This window comes from Gavia stellata, chromosome 22, assembly GCF_030936135.1.
Source record: "Gavia stellata isolate bGavSte3 chromosome 22, bGavSte3.hap2, whole genome shotgun sequence".
NCBI lineage: Eukaryota > Metazoa > Chordata > Aves > Gaviiformes > Gaviidae > Gavia > Gavia stellata.
The window spans coordinates 14,203,832-14,221,460 of record NC_082615.1 but is presented as its reverse complement, the minus strand read 5'-3'; the positions used below and the strand labels follow the sequence as shown (position 1 = coordinate 14,221,460).

At 53.5% G+C, this 17,629-nt stretch overlaps 3 protein-coding genes across 3 annotated transcripts; all 3 read left to right on the top strand.

The window, feature by feature from the left end:
* The first annotated feature begins 521 nt into the window (after positions 1–521).
* On the top strand, positions 522–10,169 carry P4HB (prolyl 4-hydroxylase subunit beta). Its single transcript, XM_059828100.1, has 11 exons — positions 522–711; positions 1,104–1,310; positions 2,134–2,267; positions 2,488–2,625; positions 5,636–5,740; positions 6,026–6,151; positions 6,589–6,789; positions 7,398–7,518; positions 7,739–7,920; positions 8,368–8,454; positions 9,104–10,169. The coding sequence occupies exons 1-11, from the start codon at positions 543–545 to the stop codon at positions 9,188–9,190; spliced, it is 1,557 nt and encodes a 518-aa protein (XP_059684083.1). The 5' UTR covers positions 522–542; the 3' UTR covers positions 9,191–10,169.
* Positions 10,170–12,963: 2,794 nt separating this feature from the next.
* PPP1R27 (protein phosphatase 1 regulatory subunit 27) lies at positions 12,964–14,832 on the top strand. The gene is made up of 3 exons (XM_059828358.1): positions 12,964–13,177; positions 14,285–14,435; positions 14,709–14,832. The coding sequence occupies exons 1-3, from the start codon at positions 12,991–12,993 to the stop codon at positions 14,830–14,832; spliced, it is 462 nt and encodes a 153-aa protein (XP_059684341.1). The 5' UTR covers positions 12,964–12,990.
* A 503-nt stretch (positions 14,833–15,335) lies between these two features.
* Positions 15,336–17,338, top strand: MCRIP1 (MAPK regulated corepressor interacting protein 1). Its single transcript, XM_059828407.1, has 4 exons — positions 15,336–15,343; positions 15,413–15,531; positions 15,639–15,737; positions 15,867–17,338. The coding sequence occupies exons 1-4, from the start codon at positions 15,336–15,338 to the stop codon at positions 15,929–15,931; spliced, it is 291 nt and encodes a 96-aa protein (XP_059684390.1). The 3' UTR covers positions 15,932–17,338.
* The last annotated feature ends 291 nt before the right edge of the window (positions 17,339–17,629 follow it).

The window sequence follows — 17,629 nt, the reverse complement described above, 5'->3', positions numbered from 1 at the left end:
GGGCCTCGCCCCGACCTCCGCCCGGCGGCCTCGCGCCGCAGAACGTGTCCCGCAGCGTCACGTGCCCCAGGACGTTCCCTCCGGGAGCACCGGAAGAGCCCCTTTCCCTTCCGGGCTGGGTCAAAGGGCGGTGGACGCGGCCCAGTCAGAATCCACCACGCGCGCCTCGCCGCGCGCACGCGCAGTGCCCGCCCGCCGGGGCCGCCCGAGTGCCACGTTCGAGGGCAGGAGGCCGCTCGAGGTGGCGGCGCTGACCAATCGTGGGCGACGCAGAGGGGAAAGGGGCCAATGGCTGCCCGCAGGAGGAGAGCGAGGCCAGCAGCCAACCCGCGGCGGCGGGCGCGGGGCGTGCCCATCCCGCCGGCGAATAGGAGCCGCGCAGCGGCTCGGGCGGCGGGCCGAGCCAATGGCGGGCGGCGGCGGCGCAGCGTGGCGCGGCCAATAGGGCGCGGCGGAGGCCGGGGGAGGCGGGTTTATAAGCGGAGGCGGCGTCGCGGCCGCACGCCCGTCCCGGCCCGTCCCGACCCGCCGCCATCAGCGCCATGGTGGGGTTCCGCGCGGTTGTGTCGCTGCTCTGCCTCCTCCTCCCTTCGCCCGCCCGAGCCGGCGACTCCGCCGCGGCCCTGGAGGAGGAGGATGGTGTCCTGGTGCTGCGCGCCGCCTCCTTTGAGCAGGCGCTGGCCGCGCACCGCTACCTGCTCGTCGAGTTTTGTGAGCTCGGGGGGGCCGGGGCCGGGGGGGGGCCGCGCCGCGGGAGCGCCGGGCCGGGAGGAGCGGGCGTGCGGGCTGCGGCCCCGGGGGCTGAGGGCGGGGCCGGCAGGACCGCGGGGCCGGGGTGGGGGGAGGAGGTGCTGAGGCACCGGGCTCCCCCGGGGCGGGGGCTGCTGCCGGCGGCCGTGCGGGGCTGGGCTCGGGCGGAAGGCCGCCGAGGCGTTGGGCTCGGCCGGGGCGGGGGCTGCCGGGCTTGGGGGGTGGGTTCTGCCCTGCCCCGTGCCCGCTCGCGGGGCTCCCTGAGCCGGGGCGGGCTACGGGGGCGTCGCGCCCGGGAGCGGGGCCGGGTGGGAGCGGGGGCCTCTGGCCGGCGCTGACGCTCTGTCGCGCAGACGCCCCTTGGTGCGGGCACTGCAAAGCGCTGGCCCCTGAGTACGCGAAGGCGGCAGCGAAGCTGAAGGCGGAGGGCTCGGAGATCCGGCTGGCCAAGGTGGATGCCACGGAGGAGTCGGAGCTGGCGCAGCAGTTCGGCGTGCGTGGCTACCCCACCATCAAGTTCTTCAGGAACGGTGACAAGGCCGCTCCCAAGGAGTACACAGGTGAGCCAGGGCGGCTGGCCCTGTGCCTGGCCCGGGTGCAGAGGGCAGCAACGTGGCGGCGGGTCCGTGCACCTGGCCCCGCACTCCTGCGTGCGCTGTTGCGGCCGGACAAGGTCCACTGTGACAGCAGCCTAGGGAGCGGAGTGTGAGGGGGAGCGGCGCTGCAGCGGGTGTGCTCCGGGTGGGTGCTGTGCTTCGGGTGTTGAGGAATGAGTCTGCCTTTAACAGGCTTTCTCACCTAAGGCTGGGGAAGTCCCTAATATGAGCTAAAGCAGATGGCTTTGGTTTTGTATAGGAAAGCAGAGCAATCCAAGCTTGATTTGTTGCTTGGCTTGACTTTACTTGAGCAATGTAGCACCCAGAATTGAAAGAATGCTTGCGTGGTTGGGTAAAGGGGCACACACAATATGTAAGATAGAGGTGCGAGGAAGACCAAGACAAGCAGAATTCAGCTAAACCAAGCTGTATTGTGTTGAGGGTAACATCCAGAATACTGATTTTGAAAGGAAAAGGTGATATATTTGCATGAAAAATACTAGCATCTTGGAGAAGTGGTGTATTGCTGGTCAAAGTTTAAGAACGTGCCTGGGCTAGGAGCAAGAGAAGAATGGACTCCTGGGAGCACCTCGTACCTTGACTTAACAATTAGGGATTAGCTTAATTACACTAGGAGTGAAAGGAAAAGAGTTGCGTAAACGATATCCTGATTTTTCCTGACCTCTTGGCCAGCTGCTGAACAGTCTATCTCAAAGCTTAGGGGTTTTCTGTTCTTAAACTTAGTTGGAGGAAAAAGTGAATCAGTGTTCTTATCTTTCTGGTGTAGCTGGCAGAGAAGCGGATGATATTGTCAGCTGGCTGAAGAAACGCACTGGCCCGGCTGCAACAACCCTGACAGATGCTGCTGCAGCAGAGACGTTAGTGGATTCCAGTGAAGTGGTTGTGATTGGTTTCTTTAAGGTAGAGTTTGTGCTTCCATTTGAGAAGCTCTTATGTATGTCTAGGGCCTTCCCTGCTTTCTGCCCCATGGGGACCTGACAGCTGGGGAAGGCTCTCCATAAGTTGTGAAACACTTGCTGTCCTGCCTTACTTGATCTTCCAGTTCTCTGGCTGGTAAGCCCTGGATGTTTATGCTTCAGTTTGATGTGTCCCATGTGAGACACCTTTCTTTATTCTCCAGGATTTGACATCAGAGGCTGCAAAGGAGTTCTTGTTGGCAGCAGAAGCTGTGGATGACATTCCTTTTGGGATTTCCTCTAGCACTGATGTCTTCACCAAGTACCAGCTTAGCAAGGATGGTGTGGTCCTCTTCAAGAAGGTACTGGTTGGTGCAAAGCATGAGCATCACACTTACGTCTTCTGCCTCTTCTTACCTTTTCTCTAATTAGTCAGATTCAAATGAGGGCATCCCTGGATGAAACAGCAAAAGATTCTGGGCTGTCAGTCTGGCTGGTTCCAAGCATCAGAGCCTGGTGGGGAGGAGTGGAGCCTGCAGCCCCTTTGCTGGGTGGCAGAGCCCCGGGTCCCTTTGCAGGGTGCAGCTGGCAGCGGAGGGGCCCACAGTCGGCAGAGGGCAGCTTTGTCTCCCAGCCTGGTGCTGCCCTCCCAAAGCTGCTGGGCTTTGGGTCCAGGTTGTTGCTTCACTCGCTTCCCTGTTTCTCAGATATCTGGCTGCAGTGCAGTAATGGTCAGCACAATCTTTAAAATACTCATGGCTGTAACTAGAGAGGTGTCCTGTGCCCCTCCCCAAACTTTGAAAGTCTTAAACAGAATGGTAGCCAAGTTATTGATGACTTGCCATGGTGCTCTGTGTTTGATTGTGGCTTAGCAAAGTTGCTTTTAAACATACTCAATATTGACCTCTGCTGCAGTTAGTCGATGGCCATGTCCAAGAGGTGTTCTCTCTCACACTGCTGTAGGTTCTGTGGTGTAGTGATTCCAGCAAAGTTCCTAAGAGGATTTGCAGTTCCAGCTGACTAGTCTGGGGCAGTTGGATTATGTGTGCAGGGATGCTAGCCATCTACAGAGTTGAAATAAACTACTGATGCCTTTTACTATTAAAATCCAAGTCACTGGGATGACATTCTAGGTTTGAGAAGACAAATAGAGGTTCCTTAGACTTGGTGGTACTGCATGCATGGGTGCAGTGAGGCAGGACAGAAAGCTGCTTTGGGTTCAGACTTATTAAATCTGTAACCTAATCAGTCATTGGTCTGACCAGTTTGACCTAAGACAGGCTAAAGAGTTGAATGAATTCTTATTTCATTCTTTCTTTGTTTGCTAAAATAGCATATTTTATTCCATTACATGTCTGAAATTGTAGTTATTTTTATGGTGCTAGAAGCTTGTAGACTTACATTCTTGGTCAGAGGTCCCTCAGATCAGTATGGCTGAGGGTACAAGTAAATTATCTGACTAACGAGTTTGAAATGCTAGGGTTTTGCAGCTAGAAAAGTTGAGGTGGGTGAAGGGAGTAGTATTTTGTTCTTGGCTGACTTACTAGCTGTATCTTGCTCTTCTCACATGTATAGCTTTCTGTATGTAATCTTCTGTATGCTCTGTTCATGACTAATGCTAGGCAACAGTAGCTGTTTGCAGGGGTTTTCTCAACTTGTGTTCATGTCCTTTGGCAAACACTGAAGTCCGAATAGAAATGCTCCTCTAAAATTGACCATCTCTTTGGGGCTGTGGGAAGTACCAGCATCAGACTCCAAGCAGGATGACATATGAGATTGTTTTGAAGTGGCTAGGATACAGCTAGGGCTTCCAGCATTGACAAGTTATTACCATGAGTTTTATTTAGTTACCTGTACATTTTCTCATGTTTAGCCCTCTGTAGAATGGACATGTGTTGATTTGATCTGATGTACTATCCTCTAACCCTTAAGTCCTGTGAGTTCTCTTAAGGTTTCCTCTGCTTCTGAAGAACTGGGGCAATGGCAGGACCAGTCTTTAACAATAAAGGAATTTTCAAGCTATTTTCCATAAGTGTAGTCAACTTGGGCACATCGGAATGAAAAGCAATTATGCATCTGGCAGCTTCTCTGGCAGGTGTGTTAGGAGTGGGAGGAACCTTGGTCTGAAAGGCCGTTCATGAGCCACTGGAGGGCTGGGATGTTGCAGGAATGCTCTGCCCTGCGTGGAAGAAAGTGAGATGCTTTTCAGCCTGTGAATGTTGCCTCCTTGTTCCTTTTTTCAGTGTGATGTCATGGTAGTACCATGACAGCTCTCAAATATGTCCACCCCAACCCAAGGTGAAAATAAGCACCAACAGTAACCAAATACCAGGGCATAAGAACTGGATGGTTTATTTTACCAACAGTTATGTTTTTGGCTCAGCTTTGTGCAGTTACTTGGGTCTAAACTGAGAGGGTTTGGCTAGTCATTCTCATCTTATTCTTTGTGTGAGTTGTCCAGACTTGCAAAGACCCTCGAACAACTGTTTTGAAGGTGCTAAGGCAATGTTCAATACTCTTCAAAGTATTTACAAAGCTGATTTCCAATGTTAAGTGTTTTGCTCAGCTTTTCAGCTGAGACTGGTATGCTTCCTCTAACAGAAGATTGAGTCCACTCTCTTGCTTCTGTCAGTAACTTGAGCATTGCCCTGCCATGAGACTGCTGTGTTATCCTGCACATCCTCTCTTTAACCTTGATGGTCCTCTACAGCTGTTCCCTTTCCAGGCTGCCAGAGAGGGTTCTGAGAAACCTGGTCAGGGATACAGGTGGTGTCCTGATATAAAAAGGGATCTGGCACCTCTAGTGTGATGTGAGTGTTAAACATGTGCTGTTGTCTCTAACAATAGAGGCTGAAATAACCCTACAGAGCTGAGTAAATTACTATTTACTTGCAGTGCATAGTGGGCTTTGCTGTCAGACTTCTTTCTTAGCACTGTCTGGTTAAAGTGTGTGTGTCTACTCTGACATAGCTGAGCAGAAAGCTGCCTGTGCTCTCGTAGCTCCTCACTGGTCTGTTTAATGCCTTCTACAAAGCCGTAAGGCAGCTGTTTAAAGTCCTTCTTGGTGACCTGTTTCACAAATCGTTTCATGATTGTGCAGAGCAATGCCAAGATCTAAGCTGACTGTCTTGTTGGTGCTCACCTTTTGCTGCTAGGGGGTGATTTAAGGCTTTGCTTGCCAGGAAGATGAACACCTTGATCCAGATTTTATGTGAACATGTGGTGACCTTGTTGAGAGATGGAAGTCTGCTCCAAACAAGTGCAGCTGAGATCCATTGGGGCAGTGACTCTGGTGTGAATGCATCTTATTTCTTGAAAGAGATTTGTGTGGGATATGGAAGTGTTCTAATGCAAGAATATCTGGTTTTGCAGTTTGATGAAGGCCGTAACAACTTTGAAGGGGATCTCACGAAAGATAATTTACTGAACTTCATCAAGTCTAATGCGTTGCCTCTGGTCATAGAGTTCACTGAACAGGTAGGTCTTTAGGTACTTGGTGAGGCCTCTTCCCATAGCTACTGTATGAAAATAACAAAGCTTAAACTCTAGGTTGTGTGGTCGTGTTTTATCTTGGAGCTGACACTAGTTTGGGGTTATGGAGAATTGTGAAGAACATGAGGTAAAGGAGGCATAAGCTTGCTGTTCATAGCAGTCCTGTAGTATTGGAGGCTCCTGTGGTCTAGTCAGAATAGTAGAGCCAAGCTGGTCTTGACATTGATTTACCTCTCTTCCAAAAAATAAAGTTTATTTTCTACTCCTCAGACTGCTCCTAAAATCTTTGGAGGAGAGATTAAGACTCATATTCTGCTGTTCCTACCAAAAAGTGTCTCTGACTATCAAGAAAAACTGGACAACTTCAAGAGTGCAGCTGGGAACTTCAAAGGGAAGGTGAGATGGATTTCTTGTATTATGAATTAAGTGACCACCTCCTGCAGAGAAGTGTAGCACTGTCTGTCTATATCCACTTAACAGTTGTGGAGGAGGACTTGAAGCTAGTTCTCTCTCTACCTGTGTCTCTTGATAATAGGTGACTGAGTCACTTACTGGCTTGCACAACTGTTGAAGGAATAGCAGTTAACTCCTGACTTTCCTTCTTGCGGATGTAAATCTGACTCTGCCTTAATCAACGTCAGTGCCAGGTCTGTGTGCATGCTGCTTGAACTGTGCGGCTCCAGTGTTTGTGCTCTGACAGGGTCCCCTCTTAATGGGCTCGGAGAAGGAAGAGGGGCCAGTTCAGCTACTACCCATGCAAGTGTGTGTGTAAAGTATTGATAGCCAAGAGGTACTTGTCTTCACCATACTGCCTTTGACTTTTTCCTCCAAAGATCCTGTTCATCTTCATAGACAGTGACCACAGTGACAACCAGAGGATTTTGGAGTTTTTTGGCCTAAAGAAAGAAGAATGTCCAGCTGTACGCCTGATCACACTAGAGGAAGAAATGACCAAATACAAACCTGAATCAGATGACCTCACAGCAGACAAGATCAAAGAGTTCTGTAATAAGTTCCTGGAGGGCAAGATCAAGGTAATGAAGATAAATGCTGCTGGTGGTAAACCTGCTGGCTAAGCAAGCACAAAAAATCCTCCCTGTGAGGAGTTGTGTGAGTCATCTGGAGAAAATCCTTCCAACTAATGTACAGAATATCTAGCGGGCTTTGTGCTGAGAAATGAAAGGTAAAACTACTGGGGCATGAAGACTGTAGGAAAGCAAGCTATGTACTGGCACCTGAGTACAATCAGAGCCTGCTCTTCCTGCTGCTTATGGTAACTGTGCTGTTTATCCAGTTGCTCTTTCTGCCAACAATCTGTGGAAGGTGTGAACTTGTGTGGCACAGTGTTTAGCTAAACTCAGTTCTGTGGGAATGATACTGTCAGCAATATTGTTTCCTTCCTACAGAGCTCAATTGCAGTTCTCCCTGCACAAGAGCACCTGTTATTCCTGCTTGTTCAGGGTGGGAAGGAGACTTCTTGTAAGCAGAAGAGGAAGTGACTGATTCATCTGATTGCTCACAGCCTATGACTGAGGCACTGAGGGGGGTGGTTAAACTTGGGTTTTCCAGGATCTGTGATTGCATGGACATTCCAAGCAGCTGTGTAGCAAACCATGTCTCTGAATTTCACTTCTTATTCCAGCCCCACCTGATGAGTCAAGATCTTCCTGAAGACTGGGACAAGCAGCCTGTCAAAGTTCTAGTTGGGAAGAACTTCGAAGAAGTTGCTTTTGATGAGAATAAGAATGTCTTTGTAGAGTTCTGTAAGTGTCTTTCAACAGCTGATTGCAAGTAACTGGCATGAAAGGAGTGCCAGAATACTGCATGACCAGGATCAGGGAGAAAGCATCTTAGAGAATCTAAGCCACAAAGGCAGTGCCTCGGTTGAAAAGATGTGTGTGAACTCTGGCATGGGGGCTGAGGGGGAGTGGTGGTGGTAACTTGTTAGGTTGGTGGTGCTAGCTATGTTTTTCTAATTAACAGATGCCCCCTGGTGTGGTCACTGTAAGCAGCTGGCTCCTATCTGGGACAAGCTGGGAGAGACATATAGGGACCACGAGAACATTGTCATTGCCAAGATGGATTCGACAGCCAATGAAGTAGAGGCCGTGAAAATCCACAGCTTCCCCACACTCAAGTTCTTCCCTGCAGGCTCTGGCAGAAATGTAAGAAGGCAGCTGGCCTTTATACAGATCACATAACAAGGGAGCACTAGAAATGCTTTGTTGCCTGCTTGAGTTCTGTTTTGGATAAGGCCTTTGGGAGGGTTCTCCATTCTGTAGGGATGGAACACATCAAGTCTACAGGACATCTGAGACCCTTTGTGGGGGGCTGGGCTGTAGGAAAGAGTTTGGTGGGGTGGGAAGTGGGAATGGGGAAAAGAGGGAGCATAGCAGAGGACAGTGTGCTCATCTGCAGGCTATTCTTTCCTCGCAGTGATCTCTGAAGTCTAGTGGCTGAGCTGTTTTCCTTCGTCTCATATGGGTGAAGGTGAATTTTTAAATTCCCTTTTGCTTGGCATGTTAACTGTTGCTCAGAAAGAGAATTCACCTCTCCAGGGGCCTGGTTCTGTAGGTGCCCATAACCATATCTTGATGTTTTTTCCTGTGTAGGTAATTGACTATAATGGGGAGAGGACACTAGAAGGCTTCAAAAAATTCTTGGAGAGCGGAGGTCAGGATGGGGCAGCAGCTGATGATGTGAGTAATACTACTGTAGTACTCTGGGCCTTCAGAATATGGAGCATGGGTTGGATCTGGTGCTGTGCTTGAATCCTCAGTCCTAAATAAGATCCTGCATTGTTATGTGGCAGGAAAGGATATTGTTGGTAAACAGAAGTGCCTGCATAAAATGTGACCTGTTCAGTTGCACCCTGGCTGGCCATTGGCCTGTAATGGACTCTTTTTATTGAGAACACTTCATCTGGGTGTGAAATAAATGTTCTTGGCAGGCTTAAACACAAATGTATGGGAACTGTTGATATTTTAACCTCTAAATTTGCACAACTGTCTGTGGTGGTTGTGCAAACTGCTGGAGTACTTAGAGGGCTTGATCTGAGAACTGCTCAGCACCTGGAACTTGAGCATTTTGATAAACATCACATGTGCAGTATATCTAGTGGGAAGCTCCTCACCTGCCAGGGTGGAAGGTGTTACAGGTGCAGGTACCAGCTTCCAGGGGTTTCTAATCATTAATGTGCCAAATTCAGAGCTCTTGGTAGAAGTCTCTATGTTTTGTAAACATGGCAGCAGAGAAGGGAGTTGAACAGATTGGAGGTGCTGTTCTGTGCTTGGTTTTGGATCTGCCTAATATACCAGAAACCAGTAGCTGTCTTTGTAACTCATATAGGATCTGGAGGACCTGGAGACAGATGAAGAAACAGACCTTGAGGAAGGTGATGATGATGAGCAGAAAATCCAAAAAGATGAATTGTAAAGAGAAGACTGATCTACATCACCCAAAAAATCAGACACTAAATTGGCTGCTGTTACGCAGCCCAGTGAGTCAGAAACCCATTAAGATTTAAAGCAGAAGGTGAATGACTGGAAATCCAGGGATTGGCTTTTAAAGTAACACTTTACCCTCACTTGTCTGTAAATTTGACTCTTTTTCTTTCTTTTCGCTTTTGAGAAGGGATCTGTCACTAGGTAGCCAGTCCAGCCAGCTGGGCTCATTTTTTTTTATTGTGATGTACTTTTTTGTACACAGCTTTTGTTTGAAGTATTCTGTTCTTCTGGGTAAAGCAGATTGTGAAGTGGTAGCATGAGTTCAGTGGCCCAGCATTCTGGAGCCTTGCCACTGACATCTTCCAAGAAAGCTTTTTTCCTTTTTTCGTTTAAAACTAAACCCCATATTTGATTTCTGCACCTGGCAGGGTCCTTAATGGTCTCAGCTATTCTTCCCTGGAATCAGCCTTCAGTATATGTAAGGGAAGAGGCAGCAGGCTGATGGCATCATCCTGGTGAAAGGTGTATATGAAGGTGCTTCTCTCCATGCTGGCCAGATGTTTCTTTTCTCCTCTGCTTTAAGACACTTGGAGATGACTATTCTAAACACCTGGAAGGGTGGAATACTGTGTGCACTGGCTGTGGCAGGCTCTGAGGGTGGAGGTGATCACTGGCTCACCAGCTTAGATGAGACCTAGCTGTGTTGCCATCCTTTTGATCAAATGCAAGACTGTTTTGCAATCACTTTCCATGCATTTTTTTGAATGGGTTGACCAGGCAGGTGGGTGGTGTGGGAGGGCCTGATAAAATAGATCAAACAGGACATTTGCAATTACTGGGTTTTGGGGAGGAACTTGAACAGGGGAGTGCCTCAAAGGCCTGAGCTGCATCAGGCTGGTTCTTGCATTCTGCTGTGGTAACATTGGAACTGAATTTGTTGGCCAAATAAAGTTGAGATTTTAATACTACCATGTGTCTTTGTCTTTATCAGAATATAGAATGAATATATTTGAACCTGACCTGAAAGAGTATCAGAGTTCTAGAGTGATTTTCAAGGGACTCTGCCAAAATGGTGTGTGTGTGTCAGCTTTCTCAAACTTTCACTAAATACCACATTGAGAGAAACTACACTTCCTGAATGCTTCCAGTTTTGCAGGTGGTTTCTGGTACCTTAACCTGAAGAAACTTTTATTGCATAACCTGTAAAGGAAAAGCTCTTCATGACCATGTCATGTCCAGATTAAATCAGATTGTGCGGGCAGACAACTAGCAGCTCTATAAGCAGTGAGCAGACATTGGCTTGGGCTCTGAGAATAAGCAGCTCTGCTTGCCAGCTGGCCTGAGGTGAGGGGACCTCATTGCTCTTGAGCAGTTAACCGAGGAATTTGCCTACAGGGAAACCTGGGGCTGCTTGTAGCTCTGCTAGTCAGGCTCACATGATCCAGTGAGCTACATTGCTATTTCCAAACCAGTCACTTACTGCTGAAAATATTTTTGTAAGAAAATAGGCTATAAATGTCACATGGGAGGGCATGGTGAAGCTAGAGGGCAACTTGGGAGGCTACTGCTGCCTGTCACTGATGTGGGTACTCTGGGGTGGTAGAACAGAAGTGCTGTAGGACACTTGTCTGCAGCTCCAGCTTCCTCCTGTGGTTCCCCTGGGAACAAGGACCCTGCTGAGTCCTGGCGTGGTGTGCACAAACCTTTGGCGCAGCAGTGCTGGGGCTGAACAGGCAATTGCTGATCATGGGATCAGAAAACAGTGTTTGCTACTGCCTAGTTTGTTAGCAGTCAGTTGTGTTTGTGACCTGCAGTTATGTGGAGAAGAATCTCTGAAGGTGCCTCACTCCAGGGCTGCGACCTCACGTGTCTGAAGGCAGGCAGGGGACTTGTTCTTAGTATAGCCTAGTTGTTCTTGCCATACCCCAACAGAGCAAGCAGTGCTAGTGGCTGGTGCCAGGGCTGGTTAGTGGTAGCTGCTTCTGAGTAAGAAAGCTGCCTTGCATTTTGAGGTGGGGAGGAAGAGAGCGCTGCTAGTAAGAAGTTCCACTGGAAGGTGCTGGCTAGGATTCTGCTCAAAAAGGTTGATTTTGTGGACACAGTTAAAGTGTAAACAAGGCTGAGCTCTGCAGTGGTTCTCCTCTGTTTATAGTCTGAGACCTGCCTTGCCTAGCTCAGAGGAGGGGGACTTTTCTCATACACCAAGGCTGCTCTTGGCAGAGCAGGACTCCATCAGAGTCATCTTGTGTACACAGCTAATTGCTGTTCCAAGAAAGCAGGCTAAAAGCGTCCTGTCTCCACAGCGGCTAGCTCAGCCTCCTGTTGCACAGTGTTCTGTCTGATGTACCGCTCAGCAAAAAGATCAATGCGTTTGCCAGAGGATGAGCAAGTGCAGCAGGCAGTTCTCAGGTGGGAGGCTGACCGAGCTGTCAGCCTCGCTGCTAGCAGGGGTTCAGGACAAGGGTCTGCTGCAGAAGGGGCAGAATGAAATCTGTGACTTCTAACACAGGGCAGGGATTTTTCCTGATGCACTGCAGGAGAGTTCATTGTCCTGCCTAGACAATCCCCATCAGCATGTAACAGAGCACAATATGCTCGTGTATCTGAAATGACCAAACTTTGATGGGAAAAAGGATGGAGGGGCAGTTGTTGCTTGAACCCTTGGCAGATCTGAAAGATTCCTCTGTGGTAAATGGTCTGTTTGGGGCCTTTGACAGCTACAGCTGGAGAGTAACAAATGCAGGAATTGTCTGGTGGTGGTGCTATTCTTCAGCTGTTCTTCCGAGGCTGTTCTTCAGGCAAAAGCCTGCCCTTACGTAGCAGCTGGTTCTGAGTTCGAAGTAGGACGTTGAACACCATTGACCGGCATTGTAGGCTTCTGGTTCTGTGCCTGTATGAGGAGCGCCAGCAGCCCCTCTGTCCTCGCAAGGGCACTGATAATATCCAACACGCTGGTGGTGGTCTCCGTGCTTAGCTGTAGGCTGTCTCGCAGTCGTGCTGGGCAGCACAGCTCATTCTGCTCCTTTCAAGTCGTCTGATGCAACTACAGGAAAGTGACTTAGCTCTGAATGTATTTGGCACCATAGCTCTGACACGTCTGCGTTGCATTGGCTGGTTGGTACATGAGCGGCTGGTTCCCCTCGCTTGGTAATCGTGCTTGTGCCTTTTCCCTGGCACGTGCACATGTGTGTGTGAGGGCTTGCTGCTGGGAAGTTCTGTTTTCAGGCTCTTGGGCTACCCATGCAAAAGCAAGAGTAGATTTGACCCCTTGGATGGGCACATCAACAGGTGGGTGGTAAGATGAGACACCAACTTCTGCCCAAAAGTGGGAAGCTGCGGGCCTGGGCGGCTCAATTACAAAGTATCATGGCAAATAGCATGAGCTGCATGTCCTCAAAATAGCCCATGGGAACCTATATAACGCAATGCCCCTGGAGAACCATCAGTCCTGGGCCAAGGGCCTGTGGGTGAACTGCGTGTGCCCAGAGTCACCTCCTGCCCGCGGCATGGGAGTATAGGGAGAGCCCGGCGGCCGCTGCTTCCCTGCTGGTGAGGGGGACTTGCACCCATTGGACGCACGGACACTGTCACGGGCACGCAGGGAGTGCAGTGGTGCGGGTACCATCACACCTCCATAGCGAGGAAGGACCTGACAGGGAGAAGAGGAGAAAGCAGTGCTTTGAGGCCAGCAAGTGGTAGGGTTGAGCACTGAGCGACTCCGTCTCCTCCTACAGCCCGCATGCCTCTGCTCCTCCTCTTCCTCTGCAGTGTCTGAAGGCTGCGATCAGCATGAAGGACTATTATCCAGGCTCAATGCCCCGGTACAGTCGGTACGCCCAGAGACTGAGAGCCTCACGCACTGTGCGCTTCCCCAATGACGTCGTCTTTCAGGACCATATCAGGCAGGGGGACCTGGAGCAGGTGGGCAGATTCATACGTGCCAAGAAGGTGACGCTGGACACCATCTACCCTTCTGGTGAGTGCTGCCAGGGTTGGCAGAGCTGGAAGCTGCGCAGTGGCACGGCTCAGCTGGGCTGCGAGGGAGATGAGAGCGAGCCGTGCAGCCAAAGCTAGGACGTGGGCTGCCTTCAGCAGGGTGGCAGATTGGAATCGAGCTGTTCTCCTCCCTAGTGAGGTACTCCAATGCCCCCAGCGTTGCCAAGCAGGGCCCAAGAGAACCCCATGCCAGTGCCCCAACATCTCCCCTCAACAGTGTGGTCAGCACACGCTGTGGGAAGGGGGGAAGCTTACTTCCTGGGTCCCTTCAAGGCGTGACCGTGTACCTGCGGTGTGGTGGGACCTAGAAAAGGAGCCATGAGCACAGGCTGGTCTGTGGAGCTTTGGACGGGACAGTGGGACTCCTGCCTTCCACGCCGACTTGGGGGAAGAGCGGGGAGAAGCAAGGCTCTGCATTTGGTTCCTGGCTCTGTCCATTTCCCACAAACACTGCTCTCTCTCGCACGTCTGGATCTGTGGACTTGCGGCATTTATGTTTGTGGGGAAGGCATTGAGTTATGTTTGCACCCAACCTCACTAGCAACTGCTTATGGAATGCCTTGATCCGTACTGGCTGGTGCAGAGCCCAGATTTATCCCTTTCTTGTGCTTGGCTTAAACTTCTGCTGTCACATGGCCACAGAGACAGGGTCTCAAATGACCCTGGGCTTCCTCCTATCCATACTGATTGTTTCATTACTTGCTCCGTAAGGAGCTTCCAAAACTTGGACAGAGCAGGACGCCGGAGACAGTCTTCTTGCGTCCCCATGTGAGTCTTGGCTGGGACTTGGGGCCTGGAGTTCTGCAGGAGAGGGCAGCTCCTCCTCCCTTAATCTGTCCTGCCTGACCCAGCGGGAGGTGAGTGCTATGCCATCTTAGAGAGGGTATTTATGCTGTAGAAGGGGAACAGAAAGCTGTGGCAGCTCCTCTTGCTTCCTCAGTCTTTGTTTCTTTCCCCAAACTCATCTCCCTGATAATGAGGGTTTGCTGGCACCCCTCTTTCCTGGGCTGTGGACTACGCGCGCTTGTAAGCTCAGCATTTAAAGACTCCTCCCCCCGTCCAGGGCTAACAAATCCTCTCCTTCTAGGCATGGCAGCCCTCCACGAAGCTGTGCTTACTGGAAACCTGGACTGTGTCAAGCTCCTGGTTAAATACGGCGCTGACATCCACCAGAAAGACGAGAATGGGTGGACGCCCCTGCACATGGCCTGCAGTGATGGTTATGCTGACATAGCCAGGTGAGGAGCACCTTGCCTGGTCTGTGACGGGACATCCTGCATTGCAGAGCCCTGAGAAGCACAGCCGACAGCGATGGGGCTGGACTGGGCTCTGGGCATCTCCTCCCAGGCGGGTGCCTGGTACCTGCAGTGCATGTGGGGCTGCCCGGGCCTTAAAGCTCCCCGTGGCTGTGCCCGGGCATCGTGGCAGAGGGTTCTGGGGGAGCCCTGTGAGCTGGGAGGGGTGCCCGGCAGGCTGCAAGGCCCTGCCGGCTCAGCTCCCGTCTCCCGCAGGTACCTCATCTCCCTCGGGGCCAGCCTGGAGGCTACCACTGACGCCGGGGAGAAGCCCACGGACCTCATCGACCCCGAGTACAAGGACCTGGTGGAGCTCTTCCAAGCCACCACGATGGACTGAGGCGGGGCACGGCGAGGAGCAGGCCTCGAGGGGCCGGGGCGGCGGGGCTGCGCCGGGCCCGAGGGCCGGGGCCGGGCCTGGGCTGGGCCTGGGCCGGCGGCCGGGCGGGGGCTCGCTCGGTACTGCGTCTCGGGAACCACTTTGTACTTTTCCAATAAAGCACCTCGGGCACGGCCTCTGTCGGTGTCTGCGCCGGGCCGGGGCTGGGCCTGCGGCCGGGGCAGGGCCGGGCCGACGGTGACGTCGGGCCGGGGCCGGGGTGTGGGCGGAGCCAGCCGGGGCCGGGGCTGGCGCGGGGGCGGGGCCGCGCCTGCGCGCTGCTGCGCTTCCGTCGCGGCCCGAGGGGAGCGGAGGCGGGAGCCGGGCCCAGGTGAGGGGCGCGCGTTGCCATGGCGACGGGCGGGGGGCGGCCCGCGGCCTAGCCCCGGCCTGGCCGCCCTCTCCTTTCTCCCCGCAGCCGCGCCGAGCCGAGCCGCCGCCGCCGCCGCCGCACCGACGACGCCATGGCCAGGTGAGCCCCGCCCGGCGCCGGGCCCAGCCGCGGCCCCGGGCCCGGCTCAGTCCCGCGCTTCGCTTTCAGCTCCCCCGTGTCCCGCGTGGTCTACAACGGCAAGCGGAGCGGCGGCCCGCGCTCCCCTGGCGCCGGCAGCGAGATCTTCACGCCGGCCCACGAGGAGAACGTGCGCTTCATCTACGAGGGTGAGCGGGGCGGAGGCCGCAGGCCTCGGGGGGCCCCGGCTGCGGCCGGGCCGTGCGCCCAGTCGGTGCCGGAGGCAAGCGGCCCCCTCACCCCTGTCCCTCCGCAGCCTGGCAGTGCGTGGAGCGTGACCTGCGCAGTCAGATGGGCTCCGAGCGCAGCCTGGTCGAGGAGTACGTGGAGAAGATGCCGAACCCTAGCCTCAAAGGTGAGGGGGCGGGGGGCACCCTCTCCCGGCTCCTGCCGGAGGGGATGGCTGGCCCCAGGGAGCCTGCGCGGCCGGGAGGGGGCTGCGATGCGGCCTCTGCCGCCAAAGTCTCTCTTGTCGTCCCTGCAGCGTTTAAACCTGTTGACCTGGGTGATCTGAAGAGGAGGAACACACAGGATGCAAAGAAGTCCTAAGACGGGTCCTCCCTGCGGATCGGCTGGTCTCCTAAGGTCCTCAAGCAGATTTAATTTGAGATTTTGTGTTGATTTCCTCCTCTGGTCTGTACTCCCAAAAGCCCGCAGGAGAGCCAGTCAGCTTTGGGGCTGGCTCTGAAGCTACCTGAAGTCAAAGATGCTCAGGGGCTCACTGAGGATGCCCAGAGCCTGTTGCAAAGGATTCCAGTCCCCCACTCATAGCTTTCTCTGGCCTCAAGCTGTCCTTCCCCACTTCATGCTGGGCTCACAGATCTCCCGTTCTCCTTCCATCTCTGCCCCGGTGCGTTGAGTGCATGGGCTCCCTGGGCTCTGGTGCGCGGCAGGGCAGAGCAGAGTGGCCGCGTTGTCGGTAGAGGCAGCGCTAGTTCTCCACTCCCTCCTGTGCACCAAGGATCCACAGCTGCTGGGGCGGGCCAGGGGGAGAAGGAAGGAGAATTCTCTCCTTGTGCCGTGGGACAGACAGGCAGCCCCAGTTCAACACCCTTCACGCAGCTGACTGCTGAGCAGGTCATGCTGGCTGTTCCTTGCTCCCTGGTGGGAGGGCTTAATTTGTACCTGGGCTGCTGGTGCTCGGGACTCGTCAGTGCTGCCAGAGATCGTGGGTCCGTATCCGAGGCTGGATTTTCCTTGTGCTTCATTTGGGCCAGATCCCTGTGTGGTGCTGGAGATGGAGCTGTTCCCCTCTCCTTGCAGATGGAGAGAGACGGGGTGTCGGCACTGGCCCCAGCCCCAGGCGCCTGAGAGGTGCTCCGAGGGGGGTGCTGGGCTGCATTCTGCACCCCCCCCCGACCTCAGTGCTCTGGCAGCTCCATGGGAGGTGGCAGCAGTGGGGGGAGTGGCTGGTGCTGACTGTGCGGAAAGAAGCTCGTTGGCGTTCTTGCCTGTGCAGCGCCATGCTGTTCTATACTAACACCATTTTCCAGATGTACACCCTTGGAAGAGATCTGGCCTCCACAGCTGGCAGAAATGTTGCTGCATGGGGGCTGCTGTAGTCAGTGTAACTCGCCCCGGGGGGGCTTTCTTGGGACCCTCACTCCTGGCAAGGCTCAGGTGGTTTCTGCATCATCGTCTCTGAGCAAGGGAGGGCGACTGTGCCATCCTCACCCTCCTGAGCAGAGCAGCTGGGCTGGCTGTGTCTCTGTGCCCCCAGAAGACCCTGGGGAGCGGTGGGAGCAGCCCCCTGCCCGCCTGTGCTCTGAGCCGGCGGGGAGGGGGCTGCAGGGGCTCTGCCCAGCGCTGGTGGGCTTCAGGAGAGGTGCGGGAGGAGTTGTGGCTGCCATTACCTTTCCTTTGTTGAGTCTTTGAGCTATACTGTTCCCTTTTCTTTTTTTTTTTCTGTTGTCTGTCACTTGAGGAGTGTTGTAAATAAAAGCTGGTGTCCTTTTGGCTCTGCCTCCATGTGACGCTGCCCGCCACAGCCCCAGCTCCGCGGCTGCCTCAGCTGGGTGCAGGGCCGACCTGTTGGCCGCAGCGGGCAGGACGCTGCCTGGCCGCCTCTGACAATGCTGGTGTGCCGTGCCCGGCATGGCGTTGCCAAGGCCGGGGAGAGGTTTGTCTCAGCTGCGGCATCCCAGCGGGCTGTTCCTTGCCCGATCCCCGCTTGGTTCCTCGGCTGCCTGTGCCTGCAAGCTGCATGTGCCTGCTGCTCTGTTGGCGCTGGCCTGTGTGTGCCTGCAG

Excerpts from the sequence above, each read along its gene's own strand:
- MCRIP1 (XM_059828407.1), top strand. Across the intron at positions 15,532-15,638 it reads CGTGCGCTTCATCTACGAGG|CCTGGCAGTGCGTGGAGCGT; the intron begins GTGAGCGGGGCG and ends GTCCCTCCGCAG. Across the intron at positions 15,738-15,866 it reads GCCGAACCCTAGCCTCAAAG|CGTTTAAACCTGTTGACCTG; the intron begins GTGAGGGGGCGG and ends TCGTCCCTGCAG.
- PPP1R27 (XM_059828358.1), top strand. The coding sequence starts at position 12,991 with ATGAAGGACTATTATCCAGGCTCAATGCCCCGGTACAGTCGGTACGCC. Across the intron at positions 13,178-14,284 it reads GGACACCATCTACCCTTCTG|GCATGGCAGCCCTCCACGAA; the intron begins GTGAGTGCTGCC and ends CTCTCCTTCTAG. Across the intron at positions 14,436-14,708 it reads GGTTATGCTGACATAGCCAG|GTACCTCATCTCCCTCGGGG; the intron begins GTGAGGAGCACC and ends CGTCTCCCGCAG.
- P4HB (XM_059828100.1), top strand. The coding sequence starts at position 543 with ATGGTGGGGTTCCGCGCGGTTGTGTCGCTGCTCTGCCTCCTCCTCCCT. Across the intron at positions 712-1,103 it reads CTACCTGCTCGTCGAGTTTT|ACGCCCCTTGGTGCGGGCAC; the intron begins GTGAGCTCGGGG and ends TCTGTCGCGCAG. Across the intron at positions 2,268-2,487 it reads TTGTGATTGGTTTCTTTAAG|GATTTGACATCAGAGGCTGC; the intron begins GTAGAGTTTGTG and ends TTTATTCTCCAG.